The 16,906-nt window shown below is 44.5% G+C and overlaps 1 protein-coding gene across 1 annotated transcript in view; it reads right to left on the bottom strand.

Moving 5' to 3' along the window:
- The window catches only part of afg2a (AAA ATPase AFG2A), a 95,716-nt gene that overhangs the window by 13,691 nt on the left and 65,119 nt on the right, over positions 1-16,906 (bottom strand). Inside the window, exon 16 of the mRNA XM_029512296.1 lies at positions 3,979-4,143. Coding sequence (XP_029368156.1) covers positions 3,979-4,143 — 165 coding nt within the window. The remainder of the gene's footprint in view (positions 1-3,978; positions 4,144-16,906) is intronic.

The following is a 16,906-nucleotide window of genomic DNA, read 5'->3' on the forward strand; positions in this document are numbered from 1 at the left end:
AAACTTCATGGTGACGCCAGCTGGGCTTCACAGAAAATTCGTCACGCAACCGCAAAGCCTGCATACGGCCAGTCGACAGGTCGAGCAAGACGGGCATCCAGCTTCAGGAAGCATCTTGCTGTTGATTTATGTGCACCCTCCTCGGCCCGGCGCTCCGACTTTAACCAGCATGCTCCCCGGCAGCGTGAGCCTGACGCACGGCTGACCAACGTGCATCGACCGCTGCCTACTGCAGTTAGCACGCCAGGCTAAATGCAATACAATACGACTGTTATAATAAATGCATAATCTTCTTTGCCTGAAAAAGTGAAGGCGTCGCCATTAATTGGTTATGAGTCAAACACAAACACAAGAAGTTTAGTCAAACATGAACTTGTCTTCATGCTTCTGGTTTGTGAGTCAGTATTTGGGCAGAAATGTCTATAAGTGTTAAATCAAAGGAGAAAAAGTGAACAAATGTGACAGGAAAGTCTTTCGTTTATGTCTGTTTTTAAACTTTCTTTGGGTCTCAGCAGCATTCCATTTTATGACTTAAAAAAAGTTTTCATATTTTATTATTGTGTTACAGCATCAATTACTTTAAAAAGTCAATAATCCGACCTGATGAAAATCTTTGTGAAAACTTTATTTGAACAGAAACCCCTCGAGGGCTCGCAGCTGATTGTTGGACTTCTTTTCACTCTCTATCACAGGAAAAGATCTTCTCCAAGGCCAACCGGAGGATTTTGTTTACTGTAAACTGAGGTGATCGGTGTCTTCCTGCTTCAGGAAACTCAAACACTTTTTGGATTTGGTGCAGCAAAAACAGTCAGGTCAAAAAAACTAAACAACTCTCTGCTCCTTTAAAAAGAATCTCTGTTATAGCTAACCTCGAGGTCAAAACAGTAACCCTGACTGATTAAAAGAAGATGTATGCGACCAGTCGACAGTCACATGTGCTGTGTTTGGGCTTTCACATGTTTATTTTCTTGTTGATTTGTTGTATTTGTCCCCCGGCGCTCCTCTCTTGTAAACAGGATTATCTTCAGCACTGTGTTTCTCTCTTATCCGTATCCTGTTTGGCCTCAAACTTCCCTTCAGCGATTGGGGGAGATTAAAGTTTCAGCTAATCTAATTTAACCTATAGCGTTGGTATGTAAAATATAATATGTACACAGGTGAGACCCCCCCCCGGAAAACCCTGTCTTATCAGCACCATTGTGGCATGTCTTTGAATTTCTGTGGGATTTCAAAAACTCAATGGCAAGTGACTGCAAACCTCCATTCCACTGATGAGACACTACACCAGAAACCACGATGTCAAGCGCAACACCTGATAGCGGGGGGATTGGTTTCCCCCCACATACCTCCTCCAGGTGTACGCCTGCTTTAGGCAGTTTTTTTTTTTTTTTTTTTTTGGAGGGGTACCCCGTCAAGAATCAAGGAAAGAGTGTGTACTTTCAGGATATGAGTGGGCCCTATAGATAACCTCAGCCTGCCCTCAGGACGATAATAATGCCAAAAGGAAAACTGGAAACAGCTCAACACCTCGCTGCCTCGAGGAGACTTGATTTAAGAACTGATAAACTCTTTCCAGAGTTTGCTGTAAAGAGGTTGTGCTCGAAATGTTACAGCACCTGAAATCTAGTATTTCTCAATAGACTTAATTGTTTGTGAAATCAAAAAATAAAGCTGTCCGTCTGTCTTTCTCTGCATTTATTTGTACGTGCTTTATTACACACCGGTGAAAGTTTAACCATTTTATTTTCAGCTGATCGGTTTCTGGACGATGTGTCGGATCAGCTTTAACTGAACGAGACAACAGCAAAATGACCATGAGACAAAACAGGTCAGTTCTGATAACAAGATGTCACAGGATGACAGAAAGGAATTCATTTTAGCACTTCCTGTTAAATCAACAGGTTTTTGAATGGGATTTTTGTTAGAAGACTAGTTTCTAAAAAGTTGCTGAATGACACTGAGCCGTTACTAAGTCTCTCTGAGGAAACTCTTTTAGAAGAAGAGTTCAATCAGGCATGCAATGTCATTTAAGTCATCTGACTTTATTGAGGGTTTAAAATCAGCGTTGGACTTATTGCAATTGTATTTAAGTTTCAAAAAAGCTGAAAAGTTGTTGTTGTTTTTTCCATTCTAGTCCAAGGGAAAGTAAAAATCCGATCAGCTTTTTGTCGAGCGAACCAGCATGATCGAACCTATGGTGCTGTATAACCACAGAAGAAAAGGCAGCTCTTTTGTTGTGTTTCACATATAAACAGGGCAGAGTGAACCGTGAACTGCAGGAAAAATGACATGAGATGTTTTTCTCAGCTCGTGGAACGTCATGTTGCTGCCAGAGCTCATCTTATCATCCCGGTGTCTGACTAAAAACTGGACCCATGCACGTCCGGTTCAGCCGGGTCCTTCGCAAGTCTGCTTTGGATCACTAACCCACAAATCTTAACTCGCATGAGAAAAAAAATCATGGGCAGAAAGTCAAAGACATCTCTGATGTGAAAATAACCAACATTGTTCCTGTTTTATAATAACAATAATAACAGTGGTTTCATGTAATTAGCATTGCTAATAGCGGGAGACAGCTTTAAAACGTACGTTTCTGAATCGAGATCAAAACAACTGCGGCTCCTGCACTGTCTCAGGGAAACAAATGAAAGAACCAACACATGACATATTCATCCGCACGGAGCAGTTCTGACAAACATGTCACACAAAAAGCATGACTAGGGCAACAATGAAATCTGTGTTTTCATCGCCTGCCAAGGCACGTTTGTGTCTGAACTGTTTGCAAACGGCTGTTTTCTGAGCCTGTCAGGAGACCAGCATGACATTTCTATCACGACCCTCCAAGTCTAAATATACAGTGGGGATTTGCATTCGGGGGCAAAAGATATACTGTACATCTTATGGGAATGTTTCTGTGTCATGCTGAAAGTCAAAGACAAACAAGATTTCCCTGACAAAGAGTGTGGCAGAGATAGAGAGAAACAGAGTGAGTGCAGAAAAACCCCCCTGCAGTCTTCACATAATGCGGTAAATATCACTAAACCCCGAGTTTGTTTGAGCAGGATGCCAGCTTTTCCTTTCAAAACTGTGGACTCTTTCTTAAAAGCTCTTATTCTCTTGTGTTCTGGAAGATAGAATCAGTTTCTCCGCTCGAGACAACGTGGGTCACGCGGCAGACGAATGCAGGGGGGACAAATTTGTCACACAAAGAAGTGTTTGTGCGATTACTCCCAGTCCACTGCGAGATCACGAGGGCGCTCTGCTGCGACACAGCAGAGACACGATGCAGACATCCTGGAAAAGCAGAGTAACATTCCTCTGCAATGCAGAACCCGCTTTTAAATCCCCCGTCTATATATTTGCATTGGATAAAAACAAAAAAAAAAAATTAATAAAATAATAATAATAAAGAAAAAATCTCCAAGATCCAAAATCAGCTGTGAGAAAACAACACGTGTTTCCAGCAATCGGGCCGTATCTTAAAATTTGGCCCAACAAAAACAGTGAAAACACAGATTACAGTTTAAATCGTGTCAGACATGGGGCAGACTGCCGCACAAGAACTGAGCAGACGTCTTATCTTCATTTTGCGTGATGAATTTACTGGTTTAATGTTTTGTAGTGGCCCATGGTCATGCTCGTTTCAACAAATATTTAATTATACAAAATACAAAAACAGATGTTTACACTCAGTTCTAATGTGGACCTGATGAGAAAATAGGCAGAGCTCTTGGTTGTTGATTTTTGGCAGTTCCATTGAGTGACACTTGAATTTTGAATGAAGATCTTAGTTCTTTCTTTTTACGAGTTTGACTATTTCCATAATGAGGTCACGCAGTCAAACTTTCTCTCTTTAGGGAAACCAGTATCTGACTTGCATTATTTTATGGTTCTCTGACAATCACAACAAGTTTTTGGTGATATAAATTATTCAAAGTAAAAAAACATGAACAACAAAAAACAAAAATGGTGACCTACCTCTGCTCCAGAATATTTATTCGTCCGAGTCACGAGGTCATCAAGAGACACATTTTGGGCCACAGGCATGTTGCGGAATTGGAGGGAAAATATGTCCCGTCGGGTCGGAGCATCTGGAAGAGGCACGTAGACGATCCGGTCGAGGCGGCCTGGACGCATCAGAGCCTGTGGGATGGAAAGGATACAGTCAGTGTCTGATTTATTGTCATATTTCAAAAACTGTCACGCACACAAGTCTGTTGAGTTGAAGCTCAACATGTCGGAAATGCTCTCTGGCTCGCTCTGTTTAACACATGAAAAATTCAGCCTTTCAGTTTCAACTCCTCTCCAGCACATTTCTCTTTGTGCTTTGGCATCACAGGAATACTGTCAGGACTCCGTGACTCTGACCTTTAACCTGCTCACGGCTTTCTCGGTAGGGTGGAGATCAAGGAACCGACACTTACTCTGCTGCCGCACTGTCTGTATTCCCCTCTTTAGAAAGAACCGTGAACCAAACGCCTACAATTCATTTGACTTTTCCACTTTTTGCAGCCAGCACGGAGACGATGGCGACGTTATCTGATAAACCCTCCGCTTCCTCCAGATCACATCTCCACGACCCCAAAACAGGTTCTTGAGTACCAAAAGCTGCCACTGTCTCGCTTGTCAGACGTCATTAAGTGGCAGGCGCCTCTCAGAACAGACGAGCAGACGAGCAGACAAATATGCCCTGTCTCCGTTTGCTTTCCACAGCCAGGCCCGTGAGAAACCAGGGTGGGGTACGGACGCTGTTTGGTTTGGGACCATCCAGCTGCTCGAAAAAAATTGCGCTATTTTAAAAAACAACAAAATGCGTTTTGAGGCTTAAATTTCACCATCGGCAGAAGAGCAAACATCAGCTGGAACTGACAATTTCCTGGTTGTTTATCTTCCAGAGCTCAGTGAGGCTCGGTTGTAAAGACGGTGGAGACTCTGGCTTTGGGCCAGACGGGCCACAGCGTGGATAAACCCCGGACGGCCGAGACGAGGAAGGAGACACGCAGACGCAAGCCGTGCAGGAGGTCACGTCAGGAGAGATCAGTGAAGGCTGGAGGGACCCGGCCGGCCGCCTTTGAACTCTTACATAGTCATTGCACTCCAATTCCTGCTACTCTACATCTTCTCATACGCTGCACATCATCAATTTGCCGCACGTCTTCTTGTTTGCTTCATGAGCAGAACAGGAGATTCTGCAGAGGGCAGTTAAGATGAACGATGTGCTGAAATGCATCGCACATGAAAGCAATTTAATGGCATAAAACCCAAAAAACTCAAATCTGATCATCTACAATTGCATGACAATGAGCAATGATGATTTAATCAGCTAAACAGACCTTGATGGGATTATTTTGTCAACTGCTGCTTTCAAGGTCAGGATCGGGCTTTCTTTCAACAGAACTGAAATAAAATAAAATAAAATATGTGAGTTGTGTTCCACTTGTAAAGGTACTATGACAGAAACCACCAAACTGTCTTTGCCATGTTACATTTTAATCCCATCTGTTTGCAAGGTCTGCCGGATGCTGTTTTAAGAGTTTAGTTTTATGGCCATCTTTATTCTCCCTCTGGATAACCAATTCCCACTTACTGAGCCGATGGACAGCTTTCCTGCCTTTTATCTGTTGCTTTCTTGTGTTCGTGTGTATGTGTGTGGAATATGAGACGATGGAAACTGGAGACAAACATTAGTAGCTACCCTTAGGTAACCACAACAGAACCACGGCTGACAAAGGAGCAATGGATCATGAGAGGAAATGTTCTTGTTTTTCAGGCCTCTGGATTCTTCCACTCGTTTGAGAAGAAGGGGTCTGGCTCTGGGTGACGAACCGTCGGCATAACATGGACAGAGCGGAATAACGTCACTGTGATTCAAAGCACGGAAATGATGGCTGCAGGGAAGACCTGCTGGGAGACGGATGGAGCAGAGGTTTCAGGGCTGCAGCATGAAATTAAAGTCATAAGGGCTGCAGAGTCGGGGCACTTGATATGAAGCGTCTGGCAAAACAACTATAAAACCACACGTGGGAATTTGTTGTCCCAGTTCTTCCCACAGGTTAGTGGGCATTGTAGGTTTGTGTGTGTGTGTGTGTGTAGTTGGGGGTTGCAGGCTGGTCTGGTTGTTTGTCACAGCAGGTCAAGCTTGTCGCCACGCTACGTATTACACTGTGCGGAGGACGTGCCAGGGACACTTCCTGAGTTTCTCTCCTTGGAAGTATGTGGCGGCTGCATGCCAACACAAACCTGCTGACCCTCACATAAATAACTTGGACATACAGACACTCCCATGCACGTTGACAAACAAGCACATGTCGCCAAGCATGCACGTGAGCGCACACACACACAAGCGCACAAAAAATATGGAAGACGCTCTTTGGCTCAGTCCCTTTTAATTTGGGATTGATTTTTCTTGTGCAAAGGCGCCGCCTGATACTTTATCAGCTGTTAATTTTCTTTGCATGCATAACGGAGAAGTGTTCGTGGCTTCCAGGAGCTCAGGCTCTGAGGGCTCCAAGGCACTCCCTAAAAGCAGAGCCGGCCCTCTGCTTTCAGACTGCTAAACTCATCTGACTGCCCTGGAGGAAAAGAAAGGCCCCCCCCCCTTTCCTCTCAGCAAGAGCAGGGGCCCATCCATCACTTAACAAGATACACTTCCTGTTCTCAAGGATCTGGGGGTAGGTGGGGGTTGAAGGAGGGAGGAGATGAAGGGGCACCCCGAAAGACAAATACTTGGCTTGGCATGCCAGGCAAGCGTTGACGGGCTCTTTTCGTAACGGCATCATTCCACCTGAAGTCTTGGCTTCACTGGCAGAAGGCTAGAGAAGGAGAAGGAGGGAGGGAAGGAAGGAGAAAATAGAGGAAAGGAGAAAAGCTGCAGGCCAAGAGGACCCAGACAAGCTACTTGAAAGGACCGCAGGACCAAAACCCTGCAAATAAACACAGATAAGTGGCGTTGGAGACGGCACACCACTATCCACATAATGCAGTGGGATAAATTCCCTGTTGTTCCAACATGAATCTGCATGACTGATCACATCCACCTTGTTGAACCACTGACATGATAGGCATCATTACACATGAGCCATTAGTAATTAGAAAATGCCCCCAGGTAAGAAATACCAACTCGCTTCGAGCCAACATTGCAGCATTAATACATCACTAAGGCCGGGTCAATGTGCGCTGTGTTGCCAGAGAGAGAGTTAAAAAAAAACAAAAAAAAAAAACAAGTGAGGCCTACGCTGAATCAGTCAAGCTGATCAAAACACACAGAGCGAAAACTGAGAAAGAAGAGGAGAGGGGGAAAAAAAAAAAAACAACAAAAAAACAAAAACCTCATCTGCTCTCTGCGCGCCAAGTTTCACTGCCGATAACAACAGTAATCATTCCAGGCATTGCAACCCTCCTCAAGAAGTGATTACCCCCTAATGACAGACGACTTCCTATCTGTGAAGGCCGGTACCTCTCCCTAACGAGCGAGGAATGCCGGGAATCTTCTCCTCGGAGCATTTGTTGCTGAGCGCATTCTTGGCCAGCTTCGATCTGACCCAGTCTGAGCGCCGTCTACAAACTGTTTACAAACGGACGCCCCCGCAATTCAGGTGTCTTATTCTTAGACGCCAGCTCAAACACGGCCCAGCTTAAAAAAAAAAACAAAAAAAACATCAAGATCAGATCGGCTGAGCTTCCTCAAGATCAAATGAAAAATGAAAGGAAACACTGAGTTCATGATACCGAACATGATGACTAAGTTCTTCCCTGCACATGTGGTGAAGTCTCTTCAAAAACCGTTTTTTTTTTTGTGTGTGTGTGTTTTGTTTTTCTTCTTTGTGCGTTTTTTTCCAATGTGCAGGATGATCGTGGGCCTGTCTGTGTGAATAAGTGTCTCGCCTGAGGAGACGTGAGTTGACTTTGTTCCCTGCCTGAGGGTATTCTCTGCATGCGGTTTCCTAACCTGTCAATCCGCAATCCTCAGAGGCCTCGGTGAGTCATACTGACTCGGAGATGGGCCACCCCGGATTGATGCTGAACACACACTAGACAAAGAAAAAAAAAAAAAAAAAAAAAAAATGCAGAGAACATGATGGGAACCAAAAGCTCACAGAGAGGTCAGTGAGGTCTCACTCTGATGTGCAGATGAATAAAGGGTACTGACTGAACGCTAAAGAGCAACAATCCTTTAGATCTCACACTTATAGCCAATGGGCATTGATGTCTATTGTGCATCAAGCATACATGATTAACAGCATCTATACTGCCAACTATACAAACTGCACCTCGATTCCTGGTGAAAAACATTTTGCTTTACTGCGAGACATGACCGTGAGTTTTATTTTATCACAAACCAGCCTTCAAATCTCGCACATACACTGTAACATGTCAGCAGGGGGAGAATGACAGCGTTTTATATAAAATGGCCTGATTTAAGACACGACTCCTCTGCTTTCAGAGGAACACCAGACCTGCTCTGTGTCAGTCCGAGTTTCGATGTCCGAGAGGATCAGAGGAGGCGAAAGAGACAGTAAATGAGAGAGAGAGGAAAGGAGAGCCGAGGGAGAAAGAGGGGTGGGGGGGGGGGGGGGGCGCCAGAAAGCAACAGAAAGAGAGAGAGAGTGGATTTGGCAACCGGTCAGAAACATGTGAGGCTTTCACTCTGGATTCTGCCCCTGAGTCAAACTTGCATCCGGCAGGCGAGGCCACCGTGTCCAGGAACCAAAGGAGCTCTGGTGCTGTTAACCCCCCCGCTGGCCCACATACTCTGCACAGACAGGAGGCAGTTCAAAACTTAGGGATATACCATTTGAGGAGGTACTACCCTGTCATAAAATATGTATTTTTTGGCGTGGCAGAATAATCTATTTTAAAACTTTTAAGTTTCTTCAGTATTACCAGTTTTTTTTATTATTATTATTATTATTATTGTTGTATAATCAGGTTGGTAAATGCTGAGATCTGGATATCTCTAATTCTTATATCCAAAGTGTGAATGCAAAAGTTGGAGTGTGAAAATGGATGTTTTCTGAAACTTCTGCTCCTCGATTGCAGCAATTAACTCAAAAAAATCAAAAAGTATAATGTCTTTAAGACTTAATTTTTTATTAAATAATGCACACGCTCTAATAAAGCTGAATTTTCCTTGAACACATTACAGTAAATAAAACATCTTATTCTTTTAGTATGTGTGGCCCCTGCAGGAGTCAGACTCGAGCGCAGATGTGTGTGTGTGTGTGTGTGTGTGTGTGTGTGTGTGTGTCTGTGTGCGTGTGAGCATAGGGTCATTACTGAATTACATGTCACACCTCTTTTACCTTTTATGGTGTGTGTGTGTGAGGGTCAAGATCATATGGAGACCAGGTGAAGAGGCTGAGTTGAGGGGAGGGAGCAGGGGGGAGGAGGTGGCAGCAGCTGTGCCCCTCTCTTTTTGGGTCTGTGGGTGTGGGGCGCTCACAGCTGCCTCTGGGGAGGGGCGAGTGGGGGGGGGGCACAATAAAGTCCCTGAATCTGTCAAAACAATCCCTACTGGGTGGCTCTTACACCTCCATGAAAATAAAAATGGCCGCTGCCAAAATAACAGTTACTTTGATAGGAATAGGTGGGCATTGTGTGTGTGTGTGTGTGTGTGTGTGTGTGTGTGAGAAAGATCATCCAGCAGAAAAAAAAAAAAAAAAAGGTGAGGAAAAGCAGAGGAAATTAGACCGAGGCCATGTTGAAATGTCAACTCATTGGAGCCCAAAATAAAAAAGCACTAAAGTGGCTGCCATAAAATACATGTATGTTTGCTTTACAAAGAGGCGTTTCCTGTGAGCTGTCCGCAGTTCGCAGTTTAATTCAACGGAGCCTTGCGTTCGGTGTAAACTCACCAGGTCTGGTTTCTATAATCTGCCCCAGAGCCTGTGGGCACCCTCCAACTCCCCCCATCAAGTCGCCGCCTTGGACAAAATTGGCAGAAACGACGGGCGGTCTCAGCTGTCACACTCTTTACTGCACTTTATCTGAGCCGCTGCATCGACCAAGCGCAGTCCAGTGACGACAAGCAAATCTAACTAACAGGAAGTGGAAAGTGACTTTGACAGGAGATCTGGTCCGTGCTGTCGTGGAAGCTGACGTCAGAACATGAATCTGAAATACACAATCATTCACCGCATCAAATGATTCCTTTCATTCATTCATCATGCCCACATGGACCAAAGCTTTCGGGGGTCACCGGGCTGCGACTCATCAGTCAATCAATAGCTGTTATCGTTTACAGTGACGAAACCAAATAATCTGACACCAAGATCGGTAAACTCACAGGTTCTTTATCATTAACCGCTCATCCTGGTGCAAATATCAATATAGTGATCTCTTGTAAGACATCAAAACACTGATGTGCAACAAACCTATGATGATAAATATCGATGAGAAGTTCGTATGATCGACAAGCTACTGGTCATCCAGTCCAAAACAGCAAGACAGATGTTTGATTGTTACCAAAAAATCTTTAGGATTGCTTTAGGATTTAAAATGTTGCATCTGCACAGAATACATACAGCAACTGTTAATTCCTTTTTTTAGTACCATAAGTCACTGTAAATTGAAATGTGAATATATGGTATTGTCTCTTTTAGGAGCCCCCACTTCCCCCCAGAGACAGACTGCAGGTGCCAGGCCCACCTCGGGGTCCCTGCCGGGCTCTCGTTAGGCCTGGTGCCATTCAGGCGGCTGCTAACACGCAACCCTGAGTGCTTTGTGTTTCTCTGACAGCCCTTGTCTTCCTCTTCATGTAGTGGTGGAATAAAAGAAAGAAAAGAGGAGGACTTCAGGGATTATAGCGCTGAAGAATTTGACGGAGTCACAAGGCCAAGATTCAACCACACACTTGACAATTTTTGAAGGACAAACTACACCATCATAACATTACTGCTGAAAATGCACTGAGGTCTTTTATTTTTATTTATTTTTTTTTTTTTCAGTTTTCAAGATAATGAAGACAAGAAAACGGTTGGTAGTTAAGTTTTCACTTATCAGTGCCATGAAAGACATTTCCATCATCACAGTAAGATCCAGGAGGTGTTAACACAGCCGAAAATTATGAACAGTACGATTCCTCCCCCCAGCAGCGCTGCATTAACACGCCACCGTGCCCCCCTCAGGCTTCAACATTCAAAAGCCAAACGATAATGAAAAGGAACTACCCTTTCTATGGAAACACCACAGGACATCCAGAGACGAGACAAGGGAGAGAAGTGCTATTACAAAGTAAATAACTTTTTCTTTGTATACCGAGGAAGTCCAGAGACGGGAAATGAAAACGCCCCCCCCCCTAAAAAAAAAAAAAAAAGAGGAAGCTCGAAATAAAGGAGTACAGAAGACATTCAAAGACAAGAAAACATATTTGTACAAATTAGCAGTATGAACAACTTTAACTCGCTCAACTTACATACATTTTCTCCTTTTGTGCAGTGACCAGCTGCTAACTGCTAATGCTAGCCGGAAAGAAAGTGAGACCAACCATCAGATCACCTCCACTGATGACATCAGCGGACAGGTTCACGTCCTCATTCCCCAGGGAATCCAGCAGCACCCCCCCAGGCCGACTGTCCCTGTGAAGACTCCGAGTGACATGATGCGTTCACTGGCCTCGTACTCTGACCGTTAAACTGCCGTTTGAAGGCGCGACAGAAATGTGAAGACGAGTAAAAATGCCTTCACTCTACAAAAAGAAATACTTTTCTTTGGGTCGCTTCATTCTGTAGCATTTACAAGCATGGCCCAAAGGTGGCATCTGTCTTGAATATTGTTGTTTTGAGGACAGCGTCTCCATTCCGGTTCGTGTTTTGGAAGTGCCCTTCCAAAAATGTACTGATGATTGTTGGAAATCTTCGTCCGACTGTCTCTGCATCACGATCCGAAATAATGCCACAAAGGCTGACACAACTTAAACTTTTGTGTCTTGAAATGCAGATTGTGGCTCTAATCATGGCATCAAACTGAACGCCAGCTTCACCATCATCACCGGAATAGTTATCACTGGCTCCATCATCATCATCATCACAAGCCTTACTTCAATTATGGTCTTTTTAACCTGTTTGCTGCTCCCTCATGCTTGTACACAAACGCACACACACACAAACACACAGGCTTGAACGCTCACATATGCTGCCACTCATAGATACTCACCAAAGAGACAAACATAAACAGGCGCGTTGCTGAGTGACAGAGCTGACTCGGTCAGATCAGTTTCCACTTCCGCGAAATCTAAACATTAGCTTGTTTACCCTCATCCTGAGCCGAGACTGGGCCGGGTGAGAGAGAACAGTGTGTGTCTCAACATGTAGGCGTGTGTGTCCAGAGAGACAGTAAATAGGGGACATGTTAGCAGAGTCAGACAATACTCCAGTAGAGATGCAGGAGTGTTTGGCTTCCTCGTTGGCCTGATCCCTCCATCACGATGTCAGACATGATATCTGTCACAGAGCTGTCAGCAGTCCATGCTGTAGATGCTAACTGATTAGCGGATCAATAGTACATTGCCAACAATTTTATATTGTCAGTTTTATATTTGGATAGAAAGCGTCACACCTCTGACCTCAGCAACTGGGGATTTGGATTATAAAGAGAGATGTTTTGGATGAAATAATCTTGGTGTCATGTTTAGGCCGCTGCAGTCAGGATCTTTTTTAATCTGCAAATAAATAAAAGTACAAGTGGAACGGTGTTCCACAATAAAACACAAGTTGGTTTTTAGTTATGGATCCATCCATCTCTGAGCTTTATTAGAAGCCTAAACATTAAACAGCAGTTTTTTGTGTTATGAGGAAAGGCTTACATCTTTTTGCAAGTTATTATGGTATCATTTCATCCTTTGATTGGCCGAGTTGATTCAGGTTAAAGCTGAAGTCATGACATGCTAGTTATGTTTTCATCTGAGATGATACTTCCAGTGAGGTTTGGACTCAAATATCAAATATATGTTACATACATCAACATACATGAAGACATAGTGCTTGACCTTTTGTTCTTGTATATGTCTTTTTTTATTCTCTGATTTTGCCCCTCGGCAGATGATAAATGTTTTATTTTCTTGTTTTTCTACAAAGCTTTCGGCTGCCTGTGAACTTCAGGAGGCTTTCAGCGTCTGACTCCAGAAACCGTTGAGTAGAATTCAGCCGTATCTGCCTTTTCGTCCTACCGCACTGTACTGCACACAGACAATGTGAGCTGCATGCTAAATGTAATCTACGACATCAGAGCAATTAGCCACCTACTGCAGGAGATAACAAGACGGGGGTGGGTGGAGGGAGGGGGGGGAATCCCCCACCCAGCATGTGAAAACCTGTGTCAGATTTCGCCACAGACAAGGTCACCCTCTCTCGCTCTCGCCTCAGTAACCCGGCTTGGAAACCGGATCCAGCGCAGGTGACGGTGACAAACCTGTTTTTGTCGCAGCAGAGGTGCCCACTTGGTTTTCAGGCCCATTGTGTTGACAACACCTCTGCATTTTTTCTTTTTTCTAATTTTCTTTTTTTTATTTTCTTTCCCAGCAAACCTTTAATTTACCTGTGAAGGGATTCAACGGTTTGTGTGCAACTATGCGCAGCTGTCAGTGCAAAAAAAAAAAAAAAAAGAAGAAGAAGAAAAGAGAGAGAGAGAGTTGTCCCAATTCCAGAGCCAAAGCATCATCATTGGTGTTATGCTGCACAGCCAAGTTAACACTTGGTATGTTTGTAATTGTGCTGCCTATGAAACTGCACTGTAATCCCTTCCAGCTGCCTCCCTCACTCACCCATCCACCCTCCTCTTCCTCCTCCTCTCTCCCCTTTCAGAGAAACTGTAGCTGCAGCTCTGGGTATGTTTTCCATGGGCCCTGGTGGATTCATCCTGTTGACAGCGCCAAGCCTTTTATGCACTGAAAACACAGTATTCCCTTTCAGGTGGAGAGACGATGGAAGGGAGAAGGGGAGCTTGGTTGGGTGAGGTGGTAGTGGTGGTGGAAATGTGTGGGGGGGGCGCTAAGGACAGTCCCCACGACAGACTTCAAACTGACTTCTTGGTCCTCATCTTTTCTCAAAAAAAAAAAAAAAAAGCGTGAACGACAGACAGTGAGAAGGGAGGGGTTGGAGGGATCAAGGGAAGAAGAAGGTGGGGGAGGCAGCAGGAGAGGAGGGGTGAGAGAAGAGGGAGAGAGAGAGCGAGAGAGAGAGAGAAAAAAAAAAAACAACGGCACAAAAGAGTGCGTAATTAAGACAGGAAATGGGAGAAGAGAGGAGGGCTCTGGGGGCTTTCAGAAAGAGGCTGTCCGGGGTCGCTTTTCCAGAGAGCCGAGGAGCGGGGCTGATACCCGAGCCGTCTGAATGGAAATCAGATAATCTGTTAACACAAGGCATGGCCCAGATCCTGCCTGCAGACTGACATGGATAGGCCAGTTCCTGTTCCAATCCGCTGCGGTGGCACAAAGTGTTGCCAAGGCAACCAGCTGTTCCAGCCAAACTTTGCCCCTCTCTCTCTCTCTCTCTCTCTCTCGCTCTCTGAGCCTGGCGGCAAAAAGTAGGAGAAGAAGAGAGAGAAAAAAAAAAAATAAAACGACAGGTGGGGCTGCGAGGTGGGTAGAAGCAACACAAAGCTGCCTCGGCGCTGACAGGACACGGGGGTGGGAACTGAACGCCGACCGGCAGCGACCGATGAGGTGCTTTCCTGTTTTGGAACGGCTCTTACGGTGAATTAAAGGTTAACGAACACCTTCATTAGACGCGGTAAATACTGGACTCGTTCCTCCACAGCTACATGCATGTGGCCTTCCAGTTTTTCCCTCATTTGCCTTTAATATTTCAGCGTGTCCAGAAATAATGTGTACTTTGGAAATAAAGTTTCCCTCCGTCCTCATTGTGCTGCGTTTGAGGCACAAAGTCCTGCAGATTAATATTTCGAAATCTATTAAATTTGAGCAAGCAGCCTTTTCTTTTTTTTTTTTAACTAGTGATTCACTGTTGGCGCCAGTAACCAGATTTATGATGCAGACGGGGGCACCGGCCATGACGTGACTGATCCACATAAACACAATATGTGGATTATAAAAATTAATTGTTTCTGCTACCAGTTACATTTATTTGGTCACGGCGCACATCCAGCTTTGATTTTAGTGCCACAGCAGCGCTTGGCCTCGTGCTAGCTTATATAAAAATGAATTCGGTGAGTATCGCACAGTGAACATACAAAGTGTAAATGTGGAGGAAAGAGAGGGCGGTATACCTCGGGTTGAGGTTTTAAATCAGTGGGAAAAATTTGGATTGGTGATTTCCTGTCCTGACCACTCAAACCAATGGAAAACAAGTCAGCTTTCCGCCGTGCAACGTGATAAACTGCCGCCCTGATCAACGCAAGCTGCTACTGTTGCTAAATAGCTATTTTATCACATCTGGCTAAGTGATCGCATTTTCAGCACCGTCTTCTGTGATTTAACTCGCATTCTACATTTACACAGCCTGAAACACTAAAAAAAGTCTCCCTTTTCCACGCTTCCACAAATAGTAGATTTTACAACTTTATGCTCATTTACATTTTTGTGTGCTTTGTCACAGTATCGTTTGCTGCTGGTCTTAAAAAAAAAAAAAAAAAAAAAAAAAAAAACTGCCAAAACTGACTAATCTACCCAACTGTGGTGTTGGTCCCAATGAGGTGTTAGGATCAAACTCTCCCCGCAGTACCATAAAAGTGTTATTTACAATGGCCTGAACAACTTTATAGATTCCCCTGGAGGTGAACAGGAGGCCACGGCTTTAAATCACGGCTGGTTAAAGGTAGCTATTTCACCACTGTTTCAATTCAAGTTGCGTTCATATTTTAATAGCGCCGATTTAACAACAAGGAGGGAACGAATCTCTGGCAATAAAGGCTCGCCACTTGACCCCCATTGTTTTCCCGCCTTCTCTTTCTGATTATCGAATAGTTGAACTGGAGAAGATGACGGGGGGGGCAAAAAAAAAAAACACATCTCAGGACCTCCACCTCTGCTCCCACTTCAAGAGCAAGGCGGCGCAACATGCAGCGGCATACCGCAGCTCAAACTTCCCCTTCCTCTTGAGGGGAAGCCATTTTATTGTGTTCCACTGAGATAATTGCCAATCCTTTAAATGAAAGGGTTTTCTCAGTGCTCTGGTAATTACTAGATACGCAGCAAGGGTCTGGTGAGGGAGGGAGGGAGGGAGAAGGAAAAAAAAAAAAAGAAGAAAACATGACAGGCAGGTATTAAAATTCAATGGGTGGGGCAGGAAGGAAGTCGAGAGAGGGATGTGTTGAAACAGAGAGAATGAGGGAGGGGAGGAGGGAGGGAGGCACGCTGTGCTGCTGTAGCCTCCGTTTGGGGTTGAGGAAGGACATGTTTATGGTCTGAGGGTTGGGCTTTTTTTTTTTTTTTTTTTTTTTTTTTGATCTGGTACGGCGATCCTGTGCCAAGCACCAAGGACACATCTGCTCCCTGGGCAAATCCTCTGCCATGCAAAGGTGATTTATGTGGTGATCACTAACCTCTTTCCCTAAATCACTGATCTTTTTTTAGGAACTTCCCATCAGATTTGCAGCAGCTGAGCCCGAGCTGAATAATTCTTTCAGACAGCGCAAATTACACACTGCGCTTCCTACTCGGTGCGTTGAGGAATGTCTCTCGGTGATGATGGAGCGATTGAAAACCAAAGCAAACTGTAACTACACATGCAGTTATACACCTCAAAAGGTTTCTGGAGACACTGGCACAGTTTCACAGAGCAGCACAATGAATCACCTCAGGTAAACACACAGGCCAGCGGAATAATTGCGGGGTGCTGTCTTTAGGATCACACACTTATTAACTATTGCTGCTTCACATCTTGTTGGAAATAGATAAAGCCAAACTTTAGTGTCTTAGTTCACATGGCAGCGCAGATTAAAAACAAACAGT

Source organism: Echeneis naucrates, chromosome 10, assembly GCF_900963305.1.
Source record: "Echeneis naucrates chromosome 10, fEcheNa1.1, whole genome shotgun sequence".
NCBI classification, from domain to species: domain Eukaryota; kingdom Metazoa; phylum Chordata; class Actinopteri; order Carangiformes; family Echeneidae; genus Echeneis; species Echeneis naucrates.